This window comes from Vespula pensylvanica, chromosome 23, assembly GCF_014466175.1.
Source record: "Vespula pensylvanica isolate Volc-1 chromosome 23, ASM1446617v1, whole genome shotgun sequence".
Taxonomy (NCBI): domain Eukaryota; kingdom Metazoa; phylum Arthropoda; class Insecta; order Hymenoptera; family Vespidae; genus Vespula; species Vespula pensylvanica.
This window is the reverse complement of record NC_057707.1, coordinates 1,741,615-1,767,644: the sequence shown is the minus strand read 5'-3', so window position 1 is coordinate 1,767,644 and position 26,030 is coordinate 1,741,615. Positions and strand designations below refer to the sequence as shown.

General features: G+C 39.6%; 1 protein-coding gene across 4 annotated transcripts in view; it reads left to right on the top strand.

Annotated features, from left to right (window-relative positions):
• LOC122636772 (homeobox protein cut) overlaps positions 1–26,030 on the top strand; it is a 133,069-nt gene that overhangs the window by 58,453 nt on the left and 48,586 nt on the right. For all 4 annotated transcript variants that reach the window (XM_043828378.1, XM_043828381.1, XM_043828380.1 and 1 more), the window contains exon 2: positions 4,047–4,247. In XM_043828378.1, coding sequence (XP_043684313.1) covers positions 4,047–4,247 — 201 coding nt within the window. The remainder of the gene's footprint in view (positions 1–4,046; positions 4,248–26,030) is intronic.

Here is a 26,030-nt window from a genome sequence, read left to right as displayed (position 1 = left end):
AAAAAAAAAGAAAAAAAAAATAGAACAGAATCAGATTCGTTACGTAATAAAAATTATTCGTATCGTCGATAATAACGATATCGAAAATCCTTACGAAATCTCTTTAATAACGATTCCGATTGAAATCTTTCGAAGAACGAAAGAGATCATCATTCTTGCCGATTTTATTCGAGGACAATCGTTATCATCGATCTCAACGAATCGTATCTTGGCATCTCTTGTCTCTGTCTCTGTCTCTATCTCTGTCTCTGCCTTCTTCGTCTATCTCTATCTTTCTGTCTTTCTTCCTCCTCTTTCCCTTCCTCCCTCCGCCTTTTCCTGGCGGACGTGCCCCACGTGACAAATATGCAGGATGCGAGTCGACAGCTATCGATACGCATCCGCCATTCGAACCAGCCGTACATTAACGTACTCTGTTCCTCGGATATATATTTATGCTTCCCGTATCATTTCGTAATTATCGATAACATCGTCAAGGCTTTTTGCAGGAAACAATGGCTCATTACGATCTGCCGTAGCTCCTACTACTTCCATCTCTTTTCTATCTTCCTCTTTTTGTCTTTTCCGTCTCATTCTATCTTATTTCATACCTCTCATCCTTCCTCTCTTCTCTCTCTCTCTCTCTCTTTCTCTCTCTTTACTGCTCTTCTCTTGCTCTTCCTCTTGCCCTCCCTGTACTTCTTATACTTCTTACGATCCATCGTACAATACGTTCATCCATGATTCACCAAAGTATCATCGTTTTTCATACCTCCTTTTCTCGTCACGTGATTCTTCGAACATTGTAATTAACGTTATGGGCCAATCGTAGATAGAAAAAAAAACAATCAGTTCCTTTTGTTGTTCTTTCTTTTTTATTCTTTTTTTTTTTTCTTCGTTTTTTGATATTCTGTGACGAGAAACAGGAGAATTATGAGTATATTATGGTTGATAGATCAATCGTATATGTGTGTGTGTATATATATATACATATGATATAATATAATATAATATAATATAATATAATCGATAAAGGTTTATTTAACGATAGGTTTATCTTTCATAATAATAATGGCGTGTAAGTGATTAGAAACGATTATCATTTATACATAAATATATATGTATGTATGTATGTATGGATGTATATATGTATGTATCTATGTATATATGTATATACGTACGTCATATATATATATATATATATATATATATATATATATATGTATGTATGTAGTACGAGGAGTTCTCGACTTTCGACCTTCTCCGATTCCTTCATTGGCATCTCGTTTCAATGATTCTCCTCCGTTTTAATTTACAATTACTGTTAGACGCATGATGCATCGTTGTACTATTGCGAACGTTGTGTGGTCAATAATAACAATAACAATAATAATAATAATAATAATAATAATAATAATAATAATAATAATAATAGGAAAAAGGTGTATAAAGCAAAAAACATTTTTTTTATTTCTTGTTATTTTTTTTTTCTTTTGAATAAAAGAAAAAAAAAAAAAAAGAGAGAAAAGAACAAATTTTTTTATTCGAGAAAAACAGCATGTATTCGTTTCACGTGATGTTCTCCGAGGTCTAACTACTAAATGTCCTAGATCAAATGCTTTAGTAATGCTATATTCTACGATAGGTCGGTGTAACTTTGCACCTGTACTAGTTGCCTATATAGTAGCATGTGTTAGGAAGGAAACTACACGTTTAACCTCGGCAATCGTGGCTTTAGGGTCGATAGTCGATAGCGAGTTAACTCGCATGTTTGTACGTACATATATACATACATAACACATACACACGCATCATATATATGAATATATATATATATATATATATATATATATATATATACATGCATGCATACGTACGTACGTAGCTTTTGACCTTTCTTTTACGAATCTGATCGATTTCGTATAGTACGTTCACGTCAAACGTATAAAATATTCATTTCTCTTGCGATCATTATAGATAAAGACGGGAAATCTCTTGAAAAAGAAAAAAGAAAAAAAGAAAAAAGAAAAAGAAAATTATTCGCGAACGAACGAACGTACGAACGAACGAACGAACGAACGTACGAACGTACGTACGTAGGTATCGAGAAGCAACCGAGAATGAACGTTTAACGAAATTTACATTAAATCTCTATATCCATACATCCGTACATATATACATAATACATACATACATAGGTACATAATAGGTCAGTAGAGATTCGATAGCAACCATGGATGGTCAAAGCGAATCTGGTTTCTCCCCTTCTTTCGAACGAATGACACGAGGAGTACTACCGTAACCTGTTTGATTCGACCAATCGATCGGGACTCCTGCAGCTTCCCTTTCACATACATTCGTGCTTATATACATACATACTTGTGTATGTAAGAGAACGCGTATGTATGAATTCTCACCGGTAGGATCAGCAGGATCGAAGAAGAGGATACGCGATGGGTAACGGTACGTCGAGGAGATATAGAGGGGTACCAAAAGTAAGAGGGGTGGAGACACGAACGAACGGGGCAGGAATTACCGCACGTGGAGGGTGGGTTTTGTGGCGGAGCTATACCAAGTATAGAGGGGTGAATATGGGTGTATGGGTATGAGCATAGGTACATGGGCATGGGCATAGGGTTGGAGTGCGGTGGCAAGAGGGGATGCCTATCGGTAGAAGAGAGCGCTCGAGCTACTTTGAATATAAAAGCATCTATAATTAATATCGGGAGGCGAAGGTACCGAGCCACGAACGATATTTATTAGATACTTTGTAGGGTGAAGTTTAAAAAGGTAATCCCATCACGTCCATCGCACGTTCTCCTCGTCCCTTCTCAAGATTTAAATGAAAGGACCGAACGCGATAGCGAGTTGTAATAGTTTGATTTTTATTCTACGTTCTTACGAACGCGTAGAATTTTATTTTTCCTTTACTTTCTTTTTTTCTTCTCTCTTTCTCTCTTCTGTTCATTGGAAAGATTCGATTTTTTTTTTGTTTTTGAGAATAAGCGGATATCGAAGATAACGTCGAGAATTTGTAAAGTTACATATATGAAAATATTCTTTTATCCTCGATGAAAGGCTTCGATGATCGATGAAATTTGATATATATATATATATATATATATATATATCTTTCTTTTTCTGTATCTGTATATACATATATTAATGTATATTATTATATTATATATATATATATAATTATTAATGAATTATACAAATTTCTATTTTTCGAATCGCTTTAAGTAAACGTCACTTTAGTTTTCGATATAGATTATCGAGAAGGTTCTTGAGAAATGTAACACGGCGAGACGTAGTTTCTATTTTCGCTGAGAGCTTTTCCTATTCACAAAATTAGAGGCAGGAAAGCGAAATCGATCAATTTCGCATGGTACTAAACGGTAACGGTAATTCAACGATCCGAGGTCTAGTAATCGTGAAAATTTACAGCTACCTACCTAGCTTAGCTAGAGCTAGCTAGCTAGCTAGCTAGCTAGCAGGCATCGATGTGTACGGTGTGCGTGCCTGCGTTCGCGCGGAAGCGATTTCGTTGGCGAAACGGCAGTCGGCTCTCGAACTTGCGTCACAATTGTTATTAACTGGCACGAGAAACTTTCGTTATTCCCCTCGTACGGCTCATTTAATCGATCGCTTATACACCGTGAGTTGAATTACGAAAACGTATGTAGTATCGAGAGGATAAAGGATTTTCAAGGGAAGTGTTGGGGAGGGGGGAAGAGAAAAAGAAAAAAGAAGTTTTACTTATCTATTCGGATATAAACACATATCTGCAAATAATCTGTTTATATATATATATATTATACACACAATATATATATATATATATATATATATATATATATATATAGATATTGTATATATAAACAAATGTTTGTCTAAGTTCTTCTTTCGTAACATTACAAAGGTCGCTAAATATCCTATCAGTTTATACATATATATATATATATGTATATACATACGCACTCGTGTGTATAAACAAATTTTTGTTTTCGTTCTTCTTTCGTAACATTGGAAAGGTTACTAAATATCTTATCGTCGATTTATTTCAGAGGGCGACGTTAGCGGAGAAGGAAGTGTCCGCGTTGAAGGAACAACTAGCCACCGCGAACGATGGTAACTCTAAGACTGAGGGACACCAATTGTCCCAGACTTCGCAGGGAAGCGATCAGCAGCAGCAACACGACGCTAGTAATCCCAGGAGAACGCCGAATAGTAATCTCGAGCAGGAATTGCAGGCCAAGGACAAAGAGGTAAGCCATTGTTGTTACTACATCGAATTCTTCAAATTTAATACATTTCGTTCCATCTTTTTTCTCTTTCTTTGTTTCTTCAATGGTTTCGAACAAAGAAAGATATCGATAAAGTCGAACGCGACATCGAAAGTAATTTTCTAACTGGACTTAATTAAGAGAGGTAGGAGGGAGAAGGTTTCTTCGTCAGTTAGCGTTAAAATATTAATAAATCTCAAATTAGAACAGAACGTTTGACGAGGATCGAAAATCCAGCAATGATTGCGTTTGCCGAGGTGCGCTTTCGAAATTCATATAACCGAGTCGACCTCGACGTTTAACTGTTGCACGCGAGGGTTCCCGCATTACTCGCGTGAGTATGCGTAAACGCGTAGAAGTGAATGACTAACGCCAGTGGTTCTCTCTCTCTCTCTCTCTCTCTCTCTCTCTCTCTCTCACTCTCTCTCACACTCTCTCGCTCTTTCTCTCACTTTCTCTTTTACATCCCCATCTATTCGTCACTCACCCTCTTTGGGTGAGCGATCGCACGCGTGAAACGGACGCGCGCGCGACTATGAACGTGAACAGAGTGAGGGAGAGAGATAACGAGAGAAGGAGGGAAGAACGAGAGAGAGAGAGAGAGAGAGAGAGAGAGGACGGAGATAGATTCAACCCCCTGTTTTACAACCGAATACCGAGCGCAACTCGTTGCGGTGGTCGTGCTAACGGAGCGCACTTCACCTTTTCTGATTTGCGATAAACGCCTCGAATCACGCTTCCCTTCGTCGTTACAAAATCTACCCCCGCTCTTTTCTCTCTCTCTTTCTCTTTCTCTTTCTCTCTTTCTCATTTGTCCCTTCTACTCTCTTACACTCTTGGTTTACTCTAATCGATATCTGATCGAGAGAATTACAAATTAAACTAACCACGATAATACTAATGATTTATAATTTTCTTTATCAATTATTTATTATTTCTTATCCACATATACACACACACACATGTATATATATATATATATTATTACTAATGATTCTTCGATTAGATTTCGAAGTATAATAATTCTATATTATATACGAAGTATTTCATTTATATATATATTTTTTTCTTTCTGAAAATTCTATTCCTTCTTCTTCCCCTTTTTCTTTACTTTTCAATTCATTCTTATTCCTTCTTTTTCTTTCTTTCTTTCTCTTTTTTTTTTCTTTTTTTTTTTTTTACACGCGAGGGTCGAGGTCCGATTTAAAGACTCGCACGACGGCGTTTCCCTCTCGATGTCGAATAGATATACGTTTTCGTTATATTTAGACACGTCGAGCGCGCGGCATCTCGGACTTTCGGTCCCCGTTGCGCGGGTCGTTAAGACGGCGGAATGCGATGTGAGTTGGAGGAGAGAAGACGAAGAAGAAGAAGACGTCGAAGAAGAAGAAGAAGAAGAAGAAGAAGAAGCAGGAAAAGGAGAATAAAAAGAAAATGAAGAAAGAGAAAGAGAGAAAGAGAGAGAGAGAAAGAGAAAGAGCTCGTCCAAGTTTCTCTCGCTTTACCGAGATCTTTTATTACGATTCACTATTCCCCGCTCGGATTCGAAAGCTTCATGCACTGTGTCGTGCTTTAACGGCGATAACATTATCGTATATTTATCGAGAGTGTAAATAACCGAGAATCGTTTCTATCTTCTCCTCCTCCTCCTCCTTCTCCCTTTGCTTTCTCCTTTTTCTTCTCCTTTTTCTTCTTCTTCTTCTTCTTCTTCTTCTTCTTCTACACCCTCTTCTCTATCTTTCTCTTTCTCACTTACTTCTTTTTCATCTTTCTCTTTTTCGTACAAACGTCTCTTTGCGTTTACCTCGGACACAGACGATTCGCTTTTCGGTAAAAATAGCAGCCTGCGACTGTAGGAACAGTTTTCATATGTCTTTTATTTTTTTTTTTTTTGCTTTACTTTTCTTTCCTTCTTTTTTCTTTCTTCCTTTTTTTTATTATTTTTTTATGTTTTTATTAGTTCGTTTTTTGCTTTCTTCTCCTTCTAACACCCTCGATTCCTCATCCAAGGGAAAAGAGAGAGAGAAAGAGAGAGAGAGAGAGAGAGAGAGGCGGCGAGTACTACGAACAGCTGCTTCGCGGCAAGAATGATCGGAGATAATGACGGTCATTATTCGATTTTAATGTAGAGCATCATGGCTAGCAGGAAGTCTCTAAATAGCGAATCAATCGTTGTATCTCGCGAGTCTTTGGGCAAAGAGCCGAGTTAGTATATAACTCGTTTGCTAAAAGGTGCTGATAGAATCCCTTTCAAAAGATTACTTAACGTGTTTATTGTTTCTTGATACGTATATATACATATACATGTATGTATATATATATATATATATATATATATATATATATATATCCACATATACATTCGCAATCTTTTTTCTTTTTTTAATTATTTCGTCCTTCTTTTTCTTTCTTTCTCTCTTTCCTTTTCTCCTTCTTTCATTTTCTTTCTTTTTTTTCTTCTATTTCCTTTTCCTTCTTCTTTTTTTATTCGTATTTTTCGCCGTCCCTATTAATGGTACCTCCTCAGACTTACTTTATACTTTCGTTTGGAATACGTTTCACATCGATGGATTAAATAATTGCCTTTCGAAGTTTCGATTGTAACGGTTTGAAGTAATAGCCCCAAGTTGATTTGAAATTCGAGCGAACGAGGAAATCGGTTTTGTAAAAATTATCTCGGAGGAGATAGGATGAAAGGTCGCGCGAGATACGCCAATGGAGAGAGAGAACGCATTTGCATCGCAAGAGACATATTTTTATCGATATCGAATAGTATCAAAGAGTGTATGAGAAGAGAAAAAGAGAGATAGGGATGGAGAGATGGAAAGAGACGGAGAGAGAGAGAGAGAGAGAGAAAGAGAAGGAGAGAAGGAGAGAAAGAGAGTGATGAAAATAAAAGCGTTCGGTAGGATATTAGCAAGTAAATTCATGAATAACTCGAGGAATGCATTAGCTTCCTCTCTTTCTCCCATATAACACACGTACATAACACACGTAATATAGATGTGCGTGCGTAAACGTACACAGAGTCTCGTTGCCGGCTATCAAGCGATATCCATCCAACGTGGTGCTACGAATAATTTCAATAATCCGCTCTCATCGCTTCGGCTTTCCGCGCGCGGCCGTTTATATCGACATCGGGAAAGGTGAATTTTAATCAGCGTGCGTACCGACGATAAATCTCTTGCTGAGCAAGCCGATAAGAGGAACTAGAGAGAGAGAGAGAGAGAGAGAGAGAGAAAGAGAGAGAGAGAAAGATATATATATATATGTAGATAAAGAAAGATAGATGTAGAGAAAAAAAGAGAAATAAAGAGAAGAGAGACACCGTTGCTTCGTTCGGATAATGTGGAAAACTAGTTATCCCCATAACCGGAATTTTTCGCACCTAACCTGGGGAAAAAAGCTTAAGTGGTAGTTGGCACAGCTTTCCCCCTCTCTGTTCACCCTACATGTCATCCCTTTACGTGGCGTGCTCTGCCCGTTTAGTTTACGATACGATGTACTACGAGAGAGAAAGAGAGAGGGAGAGAAAGAGAGAGATATCGGCATCGTAAAAATCTTAGGGGAAGGAAAGGGGTTGGCAAGCGAACGTGGCACGTCTCGAGTGCGCATAATGCTAACCTGAATCTCGAAGAAGTTAGAGAGAGAGAGAGAGAGAGAGAGAGAGAGAGAGAGAGAGAGAGAGAGAGAGAGAGAGAAGAAGAAGAAGAAGGGTTGGCCCTTAAACAAAAGCCGAAAACACTTAAAGCGTGAGAAAGGAGTGATAAAAAAAGCCGCTAAGAGTTCAATAAGTATCCTCCTTAGAGCCAATAACAGTCACTCGAGCTCTCGCTTTGACTCTCTGTCTCTCTCTCTCTCTCTCTCTCTCTCTCTTCTTTCACGCCTACCCTTCTCCAAGTTCTTCTCTTTCTTTTCCAACATCGAGAAGAAAATCGTTTGCTTCGAAGCCTTCGGAGGATCCTCCACTCTCCGTTGTTGTAATCCTCGAAGCCGATAATCTCCGATCTCATCCCTTCGAACGTCCCTTTCATCCGTCGCCGTTGATCCTGTCTCTCTCCGTCTATCCGATCGTTCTGTGATTCTCTTCTCTTTCTCTCTTATTTACTATTTATTTCATTCTCTTCTCGTCATCATTCACATCTTCTTCCTCTTCTTCTTCTTCTTCTTCTCCTCCTCCTTCTTCTTTTTTTTTCCTGGAATATTCGACGATGAAATCGACGGTGCCTTTTAACTATAATAGATAAGAATTTTTTTGCTCGACGCGTACAATGTCTTCATTGAGAATAAGCCATAGGGAAAGGGACGTCGAAATGATTTTTTTATTATTCCCCGATTAAAGGGATGCTAATGGAAGTTTGGTGTGCCGTTCGCATCGCGCCAATGCGATGAAGAAGAGAAGTAAGGTAAAGTAGTGGGAGTGGAAGAGAAAGAAGAAGGAAGAAGAGAAGAGTAGGAGGAAGAGGAGGAGGTGGAGGGAGGAGGAGGAGGAGGAGGGGAAGAAGAAGAAGAAGAAAGGTGAGGAGAAAGAGGGAGGATGATAACGACGGAGTAAATAATGTGCTGGCTCCTGTGAATAGTGACGGGGAATGATCTAATTACTTTGGATGGGATAACGAGGCGATACGATTTCGTTGATTATCGTTTTTGCACGAGCTATCGGTCGTGTATCGATAGGGTGGATGGTGGAGAAGGGCGCGGTGGTGGGAGAGGGTAGAAGGAGGGGGGATGGTTTGGTATATCTTAATCGTCGGAAATCGACAAACCGATTGTCGATACATGCTGAAAAACAGACGCGTGTTTTCGTTTCGTTCTTTGATAATTAAGATCCGATCATCGTAGTAAAGGGATAGTGGATCGTATTAGAATCGTTATCCGATGTAATCGAATAAACGGAGGATCCATATTACGTTCGAGGAAAAGATACTCGTCATCGAAACGTAGTACGTTCGTCGTGTTACTGCTGTGTAACGAAACCGGTAAAAATATCAACTCGAAAAGAGTGAGAGAGAGAGAGAGAGAGAGAGAGAGGGAGAGAGGGAGAAGGAAAGAAAAAAAAAAAGAAAGAAAGAAAGAAAGAGAGACACATCGGTGACAATAACGAGCGACACGAACGCATTAACGTCAAGCATTCTCTTATTTCTCTTATCTCTTTTAAAGAGAAAGAGAAATATTTGTAGAGAATCATCGAATTTCTGACATTGAAATTTGTCCAAGTGCTTTGGAATTTTTGAGAAATCTATTGGCACGCGTTTTCCATCGACATTAATTAGATTAGTTATATGTGTGTATTAATAATATAGGTTGTATTATATGTGTATTAATATACTCGAGTATTAAACTGAGTTAAGTACATTTTTAGATACGAGCTAATAAAATCACTAATATAATCATTGTCATTGATCGTCCTACCGAACTCTAAATAGTCTAGATTAGTATATATTCGTTTTATAAATAAAACTTATAACCATTGGTTTTATATCAGCACGTGATCGAGCCTCTCGATCGTTTGAAAATAATATTAACGTACCTAGTTGAAATCATTTCGTCGAATGGAACGAACATTTGTTCGTTTGCGAACGATCTATCGTCGAAAGAAAGAAAGAAAAAAAGAAAGAAAGGAAGAAAGAAAGAAAGAAAATAAAAGATAATAAAATCATTATTATCGTGACATTCCTCTTATCAAATTGATCATCGTTCGACAAGAAACTCGCGTTAATTCGCGTTCGTATTTCAGTTTCGTCAAAGTAGCGATCTTTCGCAGTAATCCACGTCACCGATGCCAATTATCTTAATGCCTTTCAGTGTCTCTCTCTCTCTTTCTCTCTCTCTCTCCTTCTCTTTCTCTTTCTCTTTCTCTCTTTTTCGCGATGACTATACCAGCCAAGGCACACGTCCAAACGGATTGCCTCGGATGTGCCACATAGTTTAATGTTTCAACGAAGAAGACTATCGCTCGCGATCGTTTCTTCGTTCGTTTTTGAAAATCGAAAGAGAGAGAGAGAGAGAGAGAGAGAGAAAGAGAAGGGGCGGTATATCTGAAAATAAATCACTCCTCTAGCTCCGGTGACTCACTAATTTGAATAAAGAAAGAACGGAAAAGAAAAGGAAAGAGAGAACAACGAACGAAGGAAAGAAAGAAAATAATATAGCTTTGTTTTACGACAAATCGTAGGTACTTGTATAAATATAAATATAAATATAAATAACGTGCCGTGGTTTAATATTTTTCAATTCTCTTGAAACATTTATTAAACATTTCTCAATTTCAAGTCGTATAATATTTCAATCCGTATATTTAATCATTTTCAAAATATTCGTATATGTATGTATATATATATATATATATACGCGTTATATATAATTACGTAGATACACATGTATATGTGCGTGCCTGTGTATATTACGAAAATTTATATAGAATGTTTCGTATAGATAGAAATAATAATAGAACGCAATTGTTATAGGAATCGAATTCATTCGAGAAATGAAATACTCGTTATCTTGTATCGAATAAATAAATAAATAAATAAATAAATAAATAAGATAAAGAAAGAGAAAGAAAGATACGTAGAAATTTGTTCCCGGATAGGATGTGGCTATAACCGCATGCAATGTGAAATGAGTTTGAAGAATATAAGGGAAAAATAATTGCGAGCCTGCTCTCTAAGCGATTGATAATACGATGATAAGCATGCTTCTAGCTCATACTGGATTGTTTCCGTTTCCGGTTGTGCAACGTCGATGCGGCATCAGTGTTATTGAAACTACGCGCCGTACGAAATATCGCGCTTTGCTCGATTCCGCGAGGAAATGGCCGTTTCGAATTTCGTTTCGGTCATTAAACGAATTCTTAAGTTTCGAATCGTAGTCGTTCGATTTATTTTCATATACGTTTTATCGACGCATTAGATTTTGCACATTCGTTGTAATAAGAAGAACGAGAAAGAGAGAGAAAGAGAGAGAGAGAGAGAGAGAGAGAGAGAGAGAGAGAGAGAGTATTTATCCACAAAATAAATTCTTTGAAAATAGCCATAAGTGTTTTCTCTATAGACAAACGATCGACGATAATTACAGTTTTGGGAAACACTTGCTAAACCAATTCAAATCGTTATTTCTCTCAACGCAACTGACCGAGCTTTTTCTATCTTTCCGTTCGGTCTCTTTGATCTTCCGCGGTAGAAATTATTTAAACAAAATTTACGAATGATGGGGGAGAGAAAAAAATAATTTTCGCGAAGCGAATGACGCGACGTCCACTTCGCGGAAATAGATTAATTTTTGTTATCGCGAGAATAAAAGTAGAGAGAGAGAGAGAGAGAGAGAGAGAGAGAGAGAGAAAGCACGTGGAAAGGAATACTACAAAATGAAGTAAATTTCATTGGGATCGTAAAATGATTATTTACTAGTGTTTGTAAAAAGTAATTGCAATAAACGTGGGCGTATTAATATTGTTGAAATAATAAGTAATTAATCGAAATAAAACAATGAAGAAGAGTGTAATCTATCGTGATAAAATGTATACAGTATATCTAATGAAACACGAAATGGATAAATGTAGAACCGTAAAGAGAGAATAATAAAAAAAAAAAAAAAAAAAAGAGAGAGGAAAAAAAAATATCCGTGTTGGAAAGAAACCATCTGGTGATGGTAAAAAGTGTTATAAAGAGGGATCGGTTTCTCGTTTTCTTCGATCCTTTTCTCTCGATCCTCATCGCGTGTCTTTTACAAGTTAGAATCCGAAGGAGTTTAGAAGGAGGTAGAAGGGGGAGAAAGAGAGAAGAAGGACGTATCGCGAATAGATGAAAGTGAGAGACCGTGTTACGGGTGCCAACACAAACATGCTCGCCGAGTGTTTCAAAACACGTTGGCTAATGTACCGGGAACGGTAGATCAAGAAATAACCGAGAGAACGCGATCCTCTTCTCTCGTAGATATATGCTTCGTTCCTCCTACCACACGTCGCTTACCTCCGAGTAAGAGAGGGAAAGAGATCTTTTTACGTTGATATTCTCGAACGAGAAACCCTTCCTTCCCTTTTCCTTTTTTTTTTTTTTTGCCGCTTCCTTTTTTCCTTAACACATTTTTTTTTTATTTCGTTTCGTTTCGTTTCGTTTATTTCGTTTGCTTTGGTTTCTCAGTTTCTTTTTTCCATCCTCTCCTCTAATTTTCCTTTTCTCGTAATAACTTCGTATCGATCACGAAGTAGGACGTAAAACGGATTAAAGATCCATTCTTCGTTAATTAATATTATGATAAGATTGATTAAGAAATGTTGGAGGAGATCGATAAATAAATAAATATATATACATATATATATATATATATACATATATACATACATTACATATCTATAATAAATTTATTAAGACGAAATTTCTAAAGGATATTTTTATCGAGTACGATCGATTCGAACGTAAAATTGATAAATGAACATTTCAATGGGACAGTTATATTTTAGGTTAAAATTTCCTACAAAGATATTATCTACGACCGATCGCATAGCAACCGTGATGAGAAAGTTGATCGTAATAAGCGAGGTCTTTTCATCGAGTGGCACGTGGTATATCGGTGATGATGTCAATGATAGGTACGCTAAATGTATATCCATAACGATATTAGCATATTTGCTCTGATAGGAAGATTTACTGATAATTATTGCGATAAGGAGCAATCGAGTGCGCAATAGACGACGGTACGGCGCGACAAACAATCGGTGCTTATTCGAAACCTCGGACGAAACATATATAAATTTTATCATAAACTTCGAATATAGACCGCACGCAGATCGTACGTAAAGAGTCTCTTAGTGTACGATCGTTTACTTTTAATATATATACACACATATATATATATATATAAATATGTAAGCGTTATGTATGCACATTGACATAGGTGCATTTAATTGGCCTTTGATACGGCATTGGTGTTGGCACACCTATATTTTCGTGATTCGTCGTGCGCCATAAAACCGATTAGACTTATTCCGAGTGGACGGATTAGCCGGTACAATAGGAGAGACTACGAAGATGGAGAGCTTTCGGTGCTTTTATCTTCGTATACAATGAATATTCTTTCGAGCAAATCATCCACAAAAGAAGAGACCCATATACTGAATAGTCTTTGGGCTCGTATAAACGAATGGACAATCCGATTAAAACCTTTCCCAGAGAACAGACGATTACTTTATACCCACATATATCTTATTTCATTGAAATAAATATATCTACGTATGTGTATATTTATATATATATATATATATATATCTCTCTCTCTTTCTCTGCGAATTATCATCGTAGAAGAATAAAACTTTTATCTAACACGTTTCTTCTCTGTTTCGTTAAAAAAGAAAGAAAAGAAAAAATAATGTTTCGAAATCATTTTCCATTAGACAGTAGTCGGTATTTATATTCTTCGGTATTTTCGAAATACGTTGTAAGGATTCCCAATTTGAGGTTTTTTTCGAGGGTAAATTCGAGGATAGTAGAGTTAGTGGGGGGTAGGGTGAGGTGGAGTGGGGCAAGGGAACGTCAAGAGAAAGAGAGAGAGAGAGAGAGAGAGAGAGAGAGAGGAGAGGTATGGTAAAAACCTGGGAATATTTGCACTCGAGCGAAAATTACGTGGGTTAGAGGAAGTGCAACGAGTGCTTACGAGGGCCTCGCTGTGTGTTGGCTACTCTCTCTCTCTCTCTCTCTCTCTCTTTTTCTCTTTATCTCTTTTCGTCTCTCATCTGTCTTTTTCTCACTTCCTCTCTACGGTTCGTACGGCGATGGGTTTCGTGGTCGGCTTGTGCGGGACGCCAGGAGAGCCAATATCGTTAGATATTCATTTCGTAAGTTTGAAGTAGAACAAAATATAGAAACTCGCGGAATAACTCCCTCGCCTCCCATCTCACCCTTCCTTTCCTCCTCCAACACCACCCTCTCTCTCTCTCTCTCTTCTTTCTCTCTCTCTCTGTGTATCTCTCTCTTTCTACATATTACCCTTACAGTCTGCTCGTAGAAAGTCGCCCTCTTTCTCGCGCCAAGAGTACGATTTGCGCAACTAGAGAGTCGAACCTCTGCAATGAGAAAGATACCTACCGGTTGGTCAGAATTTCACCCTTTTACTAGATCGAGATAGAGATCGAATAAAGAAAAATGCAGAAGAAAAAAGAAAGATAAGAAAGGAAACAACGATAAAAGAAGAAAGGAAAGGAACAAGAAACGGAGATTCCTTAGAGATAACGAGATTTTTATTAGAATTAGAAACGATCGTGATGAAAATTAAAAAGGAAAGAAGAAGTAATTTATAAAAAACAGAAAAGAGAGAGAGAGAGAGAGAAAAAAGCAGATCAACGAAATAAGCCTAATGAGAATTAGATATGTATATATGTATGTATGTATGTATGTATGTATGTATTTACGTATAGATATATTTAACGATACATTTGATGAGCGCAAAAATACAGGTGTCGCCATCGCGATTTGCATCGGAAGGTACGAGATAACGTTATCGTTGCAGCACACATTCGCACATTCGTGTTCACGCCGATCGTATTCCATTTTCGTGATTTACGATATGAAAAGATCTCTCTCTCTCTCTCTCTCTCTCTCTCTCTCTCTTTCTCTCTCTCTCTTTCTCTCTCTCTCTTTGTCTTTTTTTTTCTTATTCTTACTCTTTTTTGTTACAATTTTTTATCTTCTTTCTTTTATCTAACACGACCTAATATGACAAAACAAATAAGACGTGTATAGGAAACTAAACGTTAAGCCATTTTCTTTTTCTTTTCTTTTCTTTTTTATTTATTTTGGTTGTTCGAAAAGGTTTATGATTGAAAGTAGAGGAAAAGAAATGAAACGGAATAATTTGTATCGTTTAATTAATAATTTTATCTTTCATTGAATCACTCCTAATTCCCTTTTTGCTTTTAACCTCGTTATATATATATCTCTCTCTCTCTCTCTCTCTCTCTCTCTCTCCTCTCGTCGATTTGATCGTCCGTTCCTCTTATCTTCCGTTTGACTCATTCCACCTAACATAAGGTGGTGGTGGCATCGTATTTCTTGCGAGCACGTAGAACAAGGCGGACCCCCGTACGTACCATATCGTTCGTACGGTCTACGAAGTCTCAACGCATGCTATTTGATAACGTCGCCATATTGTCGTCGTCTTTTTCGTCTTCTTCGTCTTACTTCGTCTTCTTCGTCGGCGGTGGAACCAAAAGTGTAAGCAATAAACGATAAGCTCTAATAAACGGACAAGGCTCAACTCGATACTTAGCGTTCTCACTCTAAAGAAATAGAGATAGTTCTTTCTCTCTCTCTCTCTCTCTCTCTCTCTCTCTCCCTCTCTCTCTTACCTTATATTTTCTATCATTGAACGAGATAAAACTTTTCCTAACGTTACGAAAAAGTTCTTTAATATCATCGTTATTACCACGATGATGCATACCGCATACCATATAATTTATTCGAGAAATCTAAAGAGAAAGAGAAACGTAAGGAAAGACGAAATAAAATAATTAAAAAAAAAAAAAAAAATACAAGATAAAAAAGAAGAGAAAACTTTGACGAAAATCCCCCACCGTGGGTTCTCTGAGTGGTCGAACTTCGTTTTTTCACTCGTTAGAAATTACAAAGTCCTTTCGTACGTACTCACATGCAAATATATATATATATACACGCACACACGCACACACACACATATATATATATATCTACTCGAGGTGGAGAGATAGAGGGATATAGAGGAAAAAAAGAAAGAAAAAAAAGAAAAAAGAAAGTAAAAAAAAAAATAATAAAGGAAGGAAGGATGGGCATAGGTACTCACGAATGGAAAAGAATCAGTTTTCGGTATTTTCGCGAATAACCACTCTCTCTCTCTCTCTCCCCCGATGGTATTCCCTAGAAAATCGCGAGAAGGAGGCGGAAGAGACCCGGGGAGCTTGTTGTAAACGGCCCAGGATACTCTCTCATATGCTTTAGCCGACGTACGTACGTACAGTCTGTGTATGTATGAGTATATAAATACGTGTATGCGTGGTACATACGTCTGGCTTGCGTCCGAGCGATAAAGGAAAAAAAGAGGGAGACGAAAGACGATCCGGATGCTCCATCATTGTCGGCTGAAACATTAATTTGAAAATCTGAATAATTAGGAACTAACTTTTGCGCGATGTGTAAAACTCTGTTCTCGTATGTGCGTTGCCGGCGCCGCGTTGTACCTCCGATCGCGTCTACGTATGCACTAGCGCGTGTAATCGCGTGTACGTGTGAGCGTGTATAGGAGTTGGATACGTTTGCGGGTATGTGTGCGTGTTTATATGTTTATATGTGTGAAAGGTGTATATGTATGTGGAGAGTATACGACTCTCGCGTGCATTTCGACTTCACTCGTTGTAGGAGAAGCCGCTTTCCTCCGTCGACCTCACTGATGAACCTTTTCTGCTCCCTCTTTTATGTGCCCATGTGTGTGTATATGTATGTATCCTTTCTTTTTTTTTTTTTTGATTCTCTGTTTTATCTCTTCCTTATCCTTTCATCCAAATTATTCTCCTCTACGTACGTACGTAGGTATATCTAAGAAATTAAATGGACAATTAAATTGGTCAAAGATACGACACATATATATGTATGTATGTATGTATGTATGTATGTATGTATGTATGTATGTATGTATGTACTACGTTTTTTAAACGTAGTTAAAAAAAATCGCTTGACTTTAAATCGATCGATATACTCGCCATACTCCTCACCCCGTTTACAGTCGAGATGCGTATCTACTTGCAGCAAAAGCTCCGATGGTATCGTTATTACGCTTTTAAATATAGGTACCTTCGCGATGCTTGCACGCGATGCTCGCCGAGACTCCATCAAGAGCTCGTTTCTTGAGTAAGTAGAGGAAGAAGAAGAAGAGGAAGAGGAAGTAGAAGAAGAAGAGAGAAAAGAAGAAAGGAGAAAGAGAAGATCAAAGCTCGGAGTCCTTCGATTTAACCGTCGGCAGGGTTACGTCGTATCGTATCGCTTGGAACGATAAAAAAAAAACAAAAAAAGAAAAAGAGAGAAAAGTAGAGAGAGAAAGAAGTAGAAAGAATAGAAAGAATAGAAAAGGGGATGGTGACCAGTTCAGGTAGTTCAAACGTTAGCGGCTCGATCTTTTTCTTATCGGGTCAACAGAGATTTATAGAAACGGGCCGTGGTTGGTGGTGTATTATCATGACTCGAGTGCACGTTGCACGAAGTCGACGAGTCGATCTAAACTACGATACGCATGCTCGTCAAGTCGTCTATTCACGTGAGCACACAGTAGTAGTTGAGTAAATGTAATAGTGTACGTACATATGTATGTATTCCTAAGCATCAACCGAAATTATCATTCGCAAACCGTGACGGAGTGGTAAGCTTGAAAATTACCTGCTCGATTTGCGAGACCGATAAATCGAGAAAAGTAGCGCTTTTGTATCCAAGAAGGAAACAGTAGCTGGGAGGGGAAGTAACGATCGTACGATGTTGGTAACGATTTTACTCGCCCAGTACCCCCTCGAATTATTTATCGATCCTTTCGCGTTCTCACGCTATGCTTCCGATTCGTAATGAGCGATAACGACGGGGGATAAAAATGGAAACGATTATGACAATCGTATCTAAAGAAAAATTAGTACATTACGAAGTAGCCCTTTGAACGAGACGAAACATTTTTCATTTTTCAGAGTTCATTTTACTATTGTCGGCGTTAATTACTATCTAACTGTAGAACGTTAATTTGTCTATCATAAAAATGACGTGTATATCGGTCGATCCTTATCTTTTTATTTTCAAAGAAAAAGAATTGTGAAAAATCGTAGAAAGAGAGAGAGAGAGAGAGAGAGAAAGAGAGAGAGAGAAAGGAAAGAATGAAAGGAAAAAAGAAAGAGAGAGAGAGAGAGAGAGAGAGAGAAGAAAAAGAGAAATGCGACGAGAAAAAAGGAAAGAAAAAAAAAAGGAAGAAACGTGCAAACATGCAATGTATAGTCAAACAGGCAAAAGAAGAGAAGGAAAGAAAGGACGTATTTCGAAATCAATTTTTTTCCTTCTTCTCTGGATCGAGATAAAAACCTAACGAAGCTGGGCTCGCAAGCTTTATTACGCGAAAGCGGTAAACATACGTACATACATATATACACGTACACACACACACACACACACATAATATATACGTAAATGTATCTATACTCGAATAAGCGCGTAGACGTATATCTCTAGTTATACATAGATAAAAAGAGACTCAGAGGAGACTACAGAGATGGAGGAGAAGGACGGAAAGGAAAGGGGTAGATCGCGTAGAAACAGTCTCGACCATAGAGGTTGGAAGTATGGTTTACATGAGAGGACGATGGCGAGGAAAACGAGGTGCGAACCGGTGGGTGTGAGGTTTTTAGGTGGACGATGGTGGTGGTGATGGCGGTGGTGGTACTGCTAGTGGTGGCGTAGAGAGCGAGAAAGAGAAAGAGAAAGAGAAAGAGAAAGAAAGAAGGAACGAGACACACGATGTTGGCGGGGCACGGGACAAAAATACGCTGAAAATTAGATTCATAACTTTTCCGCTGCGCTTTCGTGGCGGAACGACTAAAGGCCGGCCGGGCTAGTTAAAAATTCCGTGTGCTCGCGAATATCAATCCCTACCCTACCTCCTTTTCTCCGGAACCCCCCCCCCCTGTTCTCGTACGTGAAAAGAGAAAGAGAGAAAGAGAAAGACACAGAGAGAGAGAGAGAGAGAGAGAGAGAGAGAGTAGAGAGAGAAAGAGAACCACCTACGCCGTACGTACATACGTAGAGCCGTTCTCCGGACAAGCTCCCTTCAGAGCCCCTCGAAACGAACGGAGCTCACGATTTGCGCGGCCGGTTATACCTAACCTATACCTTTCTCCACCTACATCGTACCACGCCTCCATCGTCCAGACGGACGACGGGAATTATCTCCGTTTTTCCGCAAACGCGATTAACCAGAAACGTCGTTCAGCGAGCCCTCCAGGCTCTCCTCTCTTTGGAGAAAGGGAGAGGCAAAGAGAGAGAGAGAGAGAGAGAGAGAGAGAGAGAGAGAGAGAGAGGATGGTCCCTCTGCTTCTCTACGTTCCTTTTTCTCTATTTCTCTTTCTCTTTCTCTTTCTCTATATCTTCCTCTTTCTATTTCTCTCGATTCCTTTCCCACACCATTACAGTCAGGCTCGTCCTCCTCTTGTCCCACTGCTTCCTTCGGCTTTCGACTCGACTCCGCCGATTGATAATTCACGATTAATCCGCCTCGAAAGCCAACGTGCTGTCTCTCTCTTTCTCTCTTTCTCTCTCTCTCTCTCTCTCTCTCTCTCTCTCGTTCATTCTCCCTATCTTTTTACCTCTATCTCGATTCTCACCCTTCCGAAACGCTCTCGTTCGACTTTACGGCGAATTTCGTGTGGTCGCGTAATATCGATCCTTCCTCGTAATAGACCAAATGGAATCTCTAATCGCGCGTGCCGTTTTAACCGTTTTATGGGGGACCAGAACTTCTTCTAGACGTCGTCTTTATTACACCTACCGATCTCAAGAGAAACTCGATCGTTTGTTTAAGAATAAGAGAGAGAAAGAGAAATAGAGAGAGAGAGAGAGAGAGAGAGAGAGAGAGAGAGAGAGAGAGAGAGAGAAAGAGAGTATGAAAGAAAGACCAAAAGAGATAGAAGTACTGACAAAAAAAAAAGAAAGAAAGAATGAAAAAAAAAATTGGGACGATTACGTCGAATCCAATTAAAATACTTAATCCCCTACTCTAATTCTATTTTCTATTTTACTCGAAATCCGTCTCGGATTTCTTTCCTATCTGACTTTCTCATTGAAGCAGTGATTCGTAGCTGCTACCGTAGTCGTGAGAGTACATGACTTATCAGTCTGCTGGATTTCTCGCCGATGATGGAGAGACCTTTCTCTGATTCCGCCTTCTCTTTTTAGCACGGCAAGTATACGATATTTAGAATTAATCCTTCCTTTGTGTCAGCACCCAGTATCGCTCTGTCCGGCTCTTTCTCTCCTCTGTCCGTTCGTCCGTTCGTCTCTCCGTTCCTCGGTCCATCCGTCCGTCTATCTGTCCGTCCGTCCGTCTGTCTGTCTGTCTGTCTGTCTGTCCGTCTGCCTGCCTGTCTGCTTATCCGTCTGTCTTTTTATTGTACCGATATGGAGAGTCGTATAAATTTTACTCCATTATTCGTTCCACCGCGCTACTGCCAGAGATCCGAAGTTTAGTAAAAGGGAAGAGAAAGAGAAAGGGATAGAGAAAGAATGAGAAAGAAAGAAAGAGAGAGAGAGAGAGAGAGAGAGGAAAGAAAGATCGAAAGGGTGTACAGGGAGAAGGAAGAAAAAAGTGAGGATAGTCAGATTTTAAAAAGAGAACAGTTCGAGAATCAACTTCGGGGGTTAAAACGGGGGACGAATGGAAAGAAAAAGGAAGAGAAGAGGGGGAGGGATCGGTTCGTCTTTTTGTCTTTGTCACGGCACGGTGAGGCTTTCATTTTGAACCCTCAATCACCGTCGGTGATCAATCACAATTGAACTCGAGCGATGAGGACATAGGTTCGTACCTGAATGGAAAGAAGGAAAAAGTCTGTGGGATTTAAAAAAAAAAAAAAAAGAAAAGAGAAAGAAAGAATAGAAAAGAAAAGGAAAAAAGGTATATGTTGTCGAACTATTCGCAATTTCTGCGAATCGTTGTAATTCATTTTTTGTTCTCTTCTTTTTCTCCCTTTCTTTCGCTTTCTCTCTCTCTCTCTCTCTCTTTTCCAAAAGATCATTAAGATCTCAAAAAAAAAAAGAGAGAGAAAAAAAGAAAAAAAAAATAGTATTAGATAATTCGGATATACATATTTAAAAGCAATTCTTTCTGTTAATCTCGATCAGTTATAGGATATTTTACGTTCCCCCTTAGAGAACTCTGGTAGATTTAGACGATTCTATTTAGATTGCACATTATACGTTCGACCGTTCGATTGTATGAGTCTCTACGAGAGTGTGCGCTGTGCTTGTGTGTCCGTGAAAATGGTATTGGTCAGCAATGCATTAAGTAGCAATATCGTCTGCAAGTCAGACGTTGGTGGTTCGTGCTAGAAGAGAAAGGGAGACAGACGGATAGAGAGAAAGAGAAAGAGAAAGAGAAAGAGAAAGAAAAAGAAAGAAAGAGAGAGAGAGAGAAAGAGAGAAAAAGAGAGAAAGAGAGAAAACGAGAGAAAGAGAGAGAAAGAGGAAGAAAAATAAAGAAGATAGGAGGAAAAAAAAGAGAGAGAGAGAGAGAGAGAGGGAACGAAACGAGAGGGAGAGGAGATAGGGAGGATATGAGAAAGGAAAGGGTTTGCTCGAACGGACTCCGAAGCCGTGCGGCGGAACCACACGAGAAAACGCAGGAGGTGGAGGACGACGGAGGTGGCAAGGCTGGCTTCGGTCCGAGGCTGCCTTTTGATGCTACCCTTCCCCGACACGAGTCGAAGGATAATGCACAAACTAAAGGATAATTCCCCGATACGGGGACGAAATCCGAGAGAGAGAGAGAGAGAGAGAGAGAGAGAGCGTGGCGATGCGGGGTGGAGAAAAGAGAAACGGGGAAAGATAGGAGGGTGGTTGGGGGTGGAGGATGGATGTGGGTGGTGGTGGATAGGTGGGGGTCTCAGTGGGCCGGTGGGACGGGCAAAAAACTCTTATTTAAAAATGTATTTACCGTCTGGCTCGCAAGGATCCGCCGTCCGCCTGGAAAGTTCGCTTTTTACCCTTCTCGCTTTCCATCTCTTTTTCTCTCATTTTCTCTCTTTCTCTTTCTCTTTCTCTCATGCTTCGTGCGTGTGTGGAGTCTGGAGTTCCTACTAGTCTCTCTCTCTCCAGCTTTCTCTCTTTCTCTCTCTCCTTTCCCTGCGTACGGATCACCCCTCTCCTATCCGCGGAGATGTAGAAATCCTGAAGGGATGCGGATGCGGCTTTTCATCTACGTTATCGTTCGCAACAATCCATTCGATCGCATACTTTCACGATCTAACAACGTTCTTTTTTCTTTCTCTCTTTCTTTCTTTCTTTCTTTCTTTCTCTCTCTCTCTCTCTCTCTCTCTCTCTCTCTCTTTTCGCCTCTGTAGACCATCGAAATCGAATATAAGTCTCTTCTAACGACGATCATCGATTTATGATCTCTTTTCTCTCGGTGTATCTTACTTTTCTTTTTTTTTTTCGTCCTCGATGAGACTTCGCGGAGGAAAAGAGAGGAAAGATACTAGTAGGGAGAGGAGTAGTACGTAAGATGGTGGTGTTCGTTTATAGGGAATAATCGAGAACGGGAGAGTGACAAATTCGAGCGAAACCGATGCGCGCTAGCGTAGCTTATAAAGCCATTGTCTTGGGAGTCAAAGCGGAATGAGGGAAAGAGAAAGATAGATAGATAGATAGATAGATAGATAGATAGATAGATGCATGCATAGAGAGCGAGAGAGAGAGAGAGAGAGACAGAGAGAAAGCTGCCGACGACGACGACGACGACGACGACGACGACGAGAGTAGCGAGAAAAGGGATGGGGTAAGTTTCATCGAGGGGGTAAACGCGCGCACGAATAGATACAACGTAACGTGGCACAACAGAAGGAAGGAGATGCTGTAGCAAACTGTGCATGTATATAGATGGAAGGGATGGTGTGTCCGTTGCCGCGCGGCGCGCAATCGCTCCGTCGAAGCTGCCGTTAGCCGATTTCGAACTTTGCGGCAGCAGTCCGCGGGAAATGTATCTAGGATAGATGGATGAAATGTAACTATCAAAGTTGGCGATCGCAGCTCGACGGCATTTTCCTCTACCGTCTTTCTCCTTCCTCCCCTCTCTCTCTCTCTCTCTCTCTCTCTCTCTCTCTCTCTCTCTCTTTCAGTGTCTGTCTGTCTCTCTCTTTCCTTCCTTTCGACGTCTCTCCACCCTCCGGAACTCACCGTCCGTGTTCATCCTCCACGCTTGCTCACAATTTATATTACGGGCGAGGTGCGCATATAATTAATTTAATTAAACGCTCCGCGTTGAAAATCGTCCTATTAGTTCGGCAACTTTTGACGGCTGTTACCTCTCTCACTCTTTCCCTCTCCCTTCCACTCGTCTCTATATATCTATCCTTCTCTCTTTCTCCCTTTATCTCCATCTCTATCTCTATCCATCTTTTCCTTCCTCTTTCTCTCTTCTTCCTAAAGGCTTTCTCTACTTCTCTCATTCTCTTTCTTTCTTTCTCTCTCTCTCTCTCTCTCTCTCTCTGTGTGTGTCTCTCGCGCGCTCTCTTTTTTTGTCTTTTCCATTCGACGAGTTAGCCGTATTCTCGCCATGTTCCTCGTATTTTCCAGCACCGTCTAACGACTGGAGATACGCTTCTGATCTTTTTGCGAAGTGTAAATAAATCAGTCGGGTGTACTAGCCGAGCGAAATACAGTGGAATTAACCACGGCTTCCTACTGAATTTTCGCGCCAGGTACTATTTATAGTGTTAGACTCTCGTTGGAACGAACGGGGCGAGAATCCTTCGAATCATATTTCTGCGCTCTTCGGTTGTGTCGGACTAGCTCATCGCACTTGCTCTCTTCATCTTTGTCTTTCTTTTTTTCTTCTTTTTCTTTTCTCTTCTTTAATAAAAGAAAAATTCGTTGAAACAAAAGTTTCAACTTGAAGTTTCTATTTCGATCGAATGTAATATATGCTTCGTTAAAACCGATTAGAACGATTAGCTATCTCTTTGTTGTTCTTCATCCTTATTCATCCTGAGTCGAACTATTTGAACATTAGTGAATCTTAGGCAGTGAACGTTTTCGAATTTCTCCTGTTACATTTCGACGACGTTCGGGGCGTGTCACGAATATTTCTCTGTCCTTTAGGTAGCGTTACCAAATAGTAGAAGAGAAGGAAAAGCTTCACTTCGGCTCTTCTCACCGATGACAAATGTATCTCTCTTTCTCTCTCTCTCTCTCTCTCTCTCTCTCTCTCGCGCGCGCGCGTTCTGTCGCGAGAGGAGAACATTTTAAATTTCAATGCAAAGTCAATTACTCTTGGCAACCGAAAGTCGACACGGTGGGCGTTAATGGGTTAATTTCGATGACAAGGAGTGCCAGGGTGCGCATGCGTTCACATTATATATATCAATATATATATCTATATACTTAGAAATCTATTAGAAGTGTCGTTTTTTACACGCCTCGTGAACAATTTTTCATCCTAACATTGGATTTCTAACGATATTCGTTAAAAGCAAATCAATCGATCAAAAAAAAAAAAAAAAAGAATAGAGAAAGAAAGAATTCTTCGAGATCGCAAGATTTCTTAGAATGAGAACCACTGCACTTAGAGAACAGAGATAAGAACCGAAACATCAAAGTAACCAGAGAACGTTTCTTCCTCGTGCAACCATCGAGTCATTCGAGACAGATAATTTATCGGAAGTTGAGAACCCTCCTTGGTCGTAAAGCGATAAATAGGAACATCGGACTCGATTTCCGTGCTGTTCGTTGTGCCCTTTTGCCGAGGACGCAAGGGAAAGCTGCCGCTGTACGTACGTATGTATATATATCGCGATCTCGCCTAAACTCCGTAGGATAACTAGGAGGATTCTTGAAGCTGGATGAGGCCGGACGAACGGACCGACAGATTGCGGCTAGCCGAGGAAACTACCCTCTGATCTCACCCCACTTTAACCTCTCTCTCTCTCTCTCTCTCTCTCTCTCTCTTTCTCTATCTCTATCTCTGTCCTTCTTTCTCTTAGAAGCATCCGTCCTTTCAAGCCCATCTCTCTATCCCCTATCTCTCTCTTTCTCTTTCTCTTTCTCTGTTTCTTCTCTCTTACTAATGCTCTCGAATACACACGCTTTTATCTATCTATCTCTCTTTCTCTTTCTCTTTCTCTCTTACACTCACTTCCACCCTCTTCCACATCTTCCGTCCATGCACATATCCACGCTTTGTCATTTACTCAGGACCAATCTGCGCCGTTGCTTCTCTAGAAATCCCTTCGGGTACTCCCGACGTCTACCCTACGTCTCCTCTACCCGCGAGATCGTTGATCGTAACTCGATCCGACTGCATACACGGGGCCACAAAGGTAGTCCGATGATCGCCCGTCTGACGTTTATCGCCCTTCCGCTTCCGGACTACTCCCCGCGGCTCTTCGATCGCGCTATCACTCTATCGACTAATTATTACCTATGCATCCGAAACCTTCTCTCATCTCATTCTCAACTATCTCTCTCTTGAACGAACGAACGAACGAACGAACGAAGAGACGAACGAATAAACGAAGGAACAATGGACCTTCTTTCTTTTTATATATCATTATCTTCGATACTTACTACATATTTTAAATCGCGTTAAGATTATAGATCTTATCGATTCCGTTCCATTTAATTCTATAAATAATCGTCTTACGTATTCGTCGAAATTCGTTTTTATTAAAAAACAAGTAAAAAGATAAAGTATATTCTATCTATAAGTTAATTTTATTTAACTCGATGTGAACCGTGTATTTGAGGAATCACGTAAAAATATCCATTGATATATCGGAATCGTTACGTTTAGTCGTACGATTCTCTCTCTCTCTCTCTCTCTCTCTCTCTCTCTCTCTCTCTCTCTCTCACTCACTCTCTCCCGACTGTTCCGTAGTTCTGTTCCGATAACTTCACATTTGGGTGTCAAACGTTGGTGGGTAGCAAGTTAAACCGATTATATCTATCTCTCTATGTTTCTCTCTCGTATGACACATTGATGATTAAGCGGTAGAAGAGAAATCTTTATCAG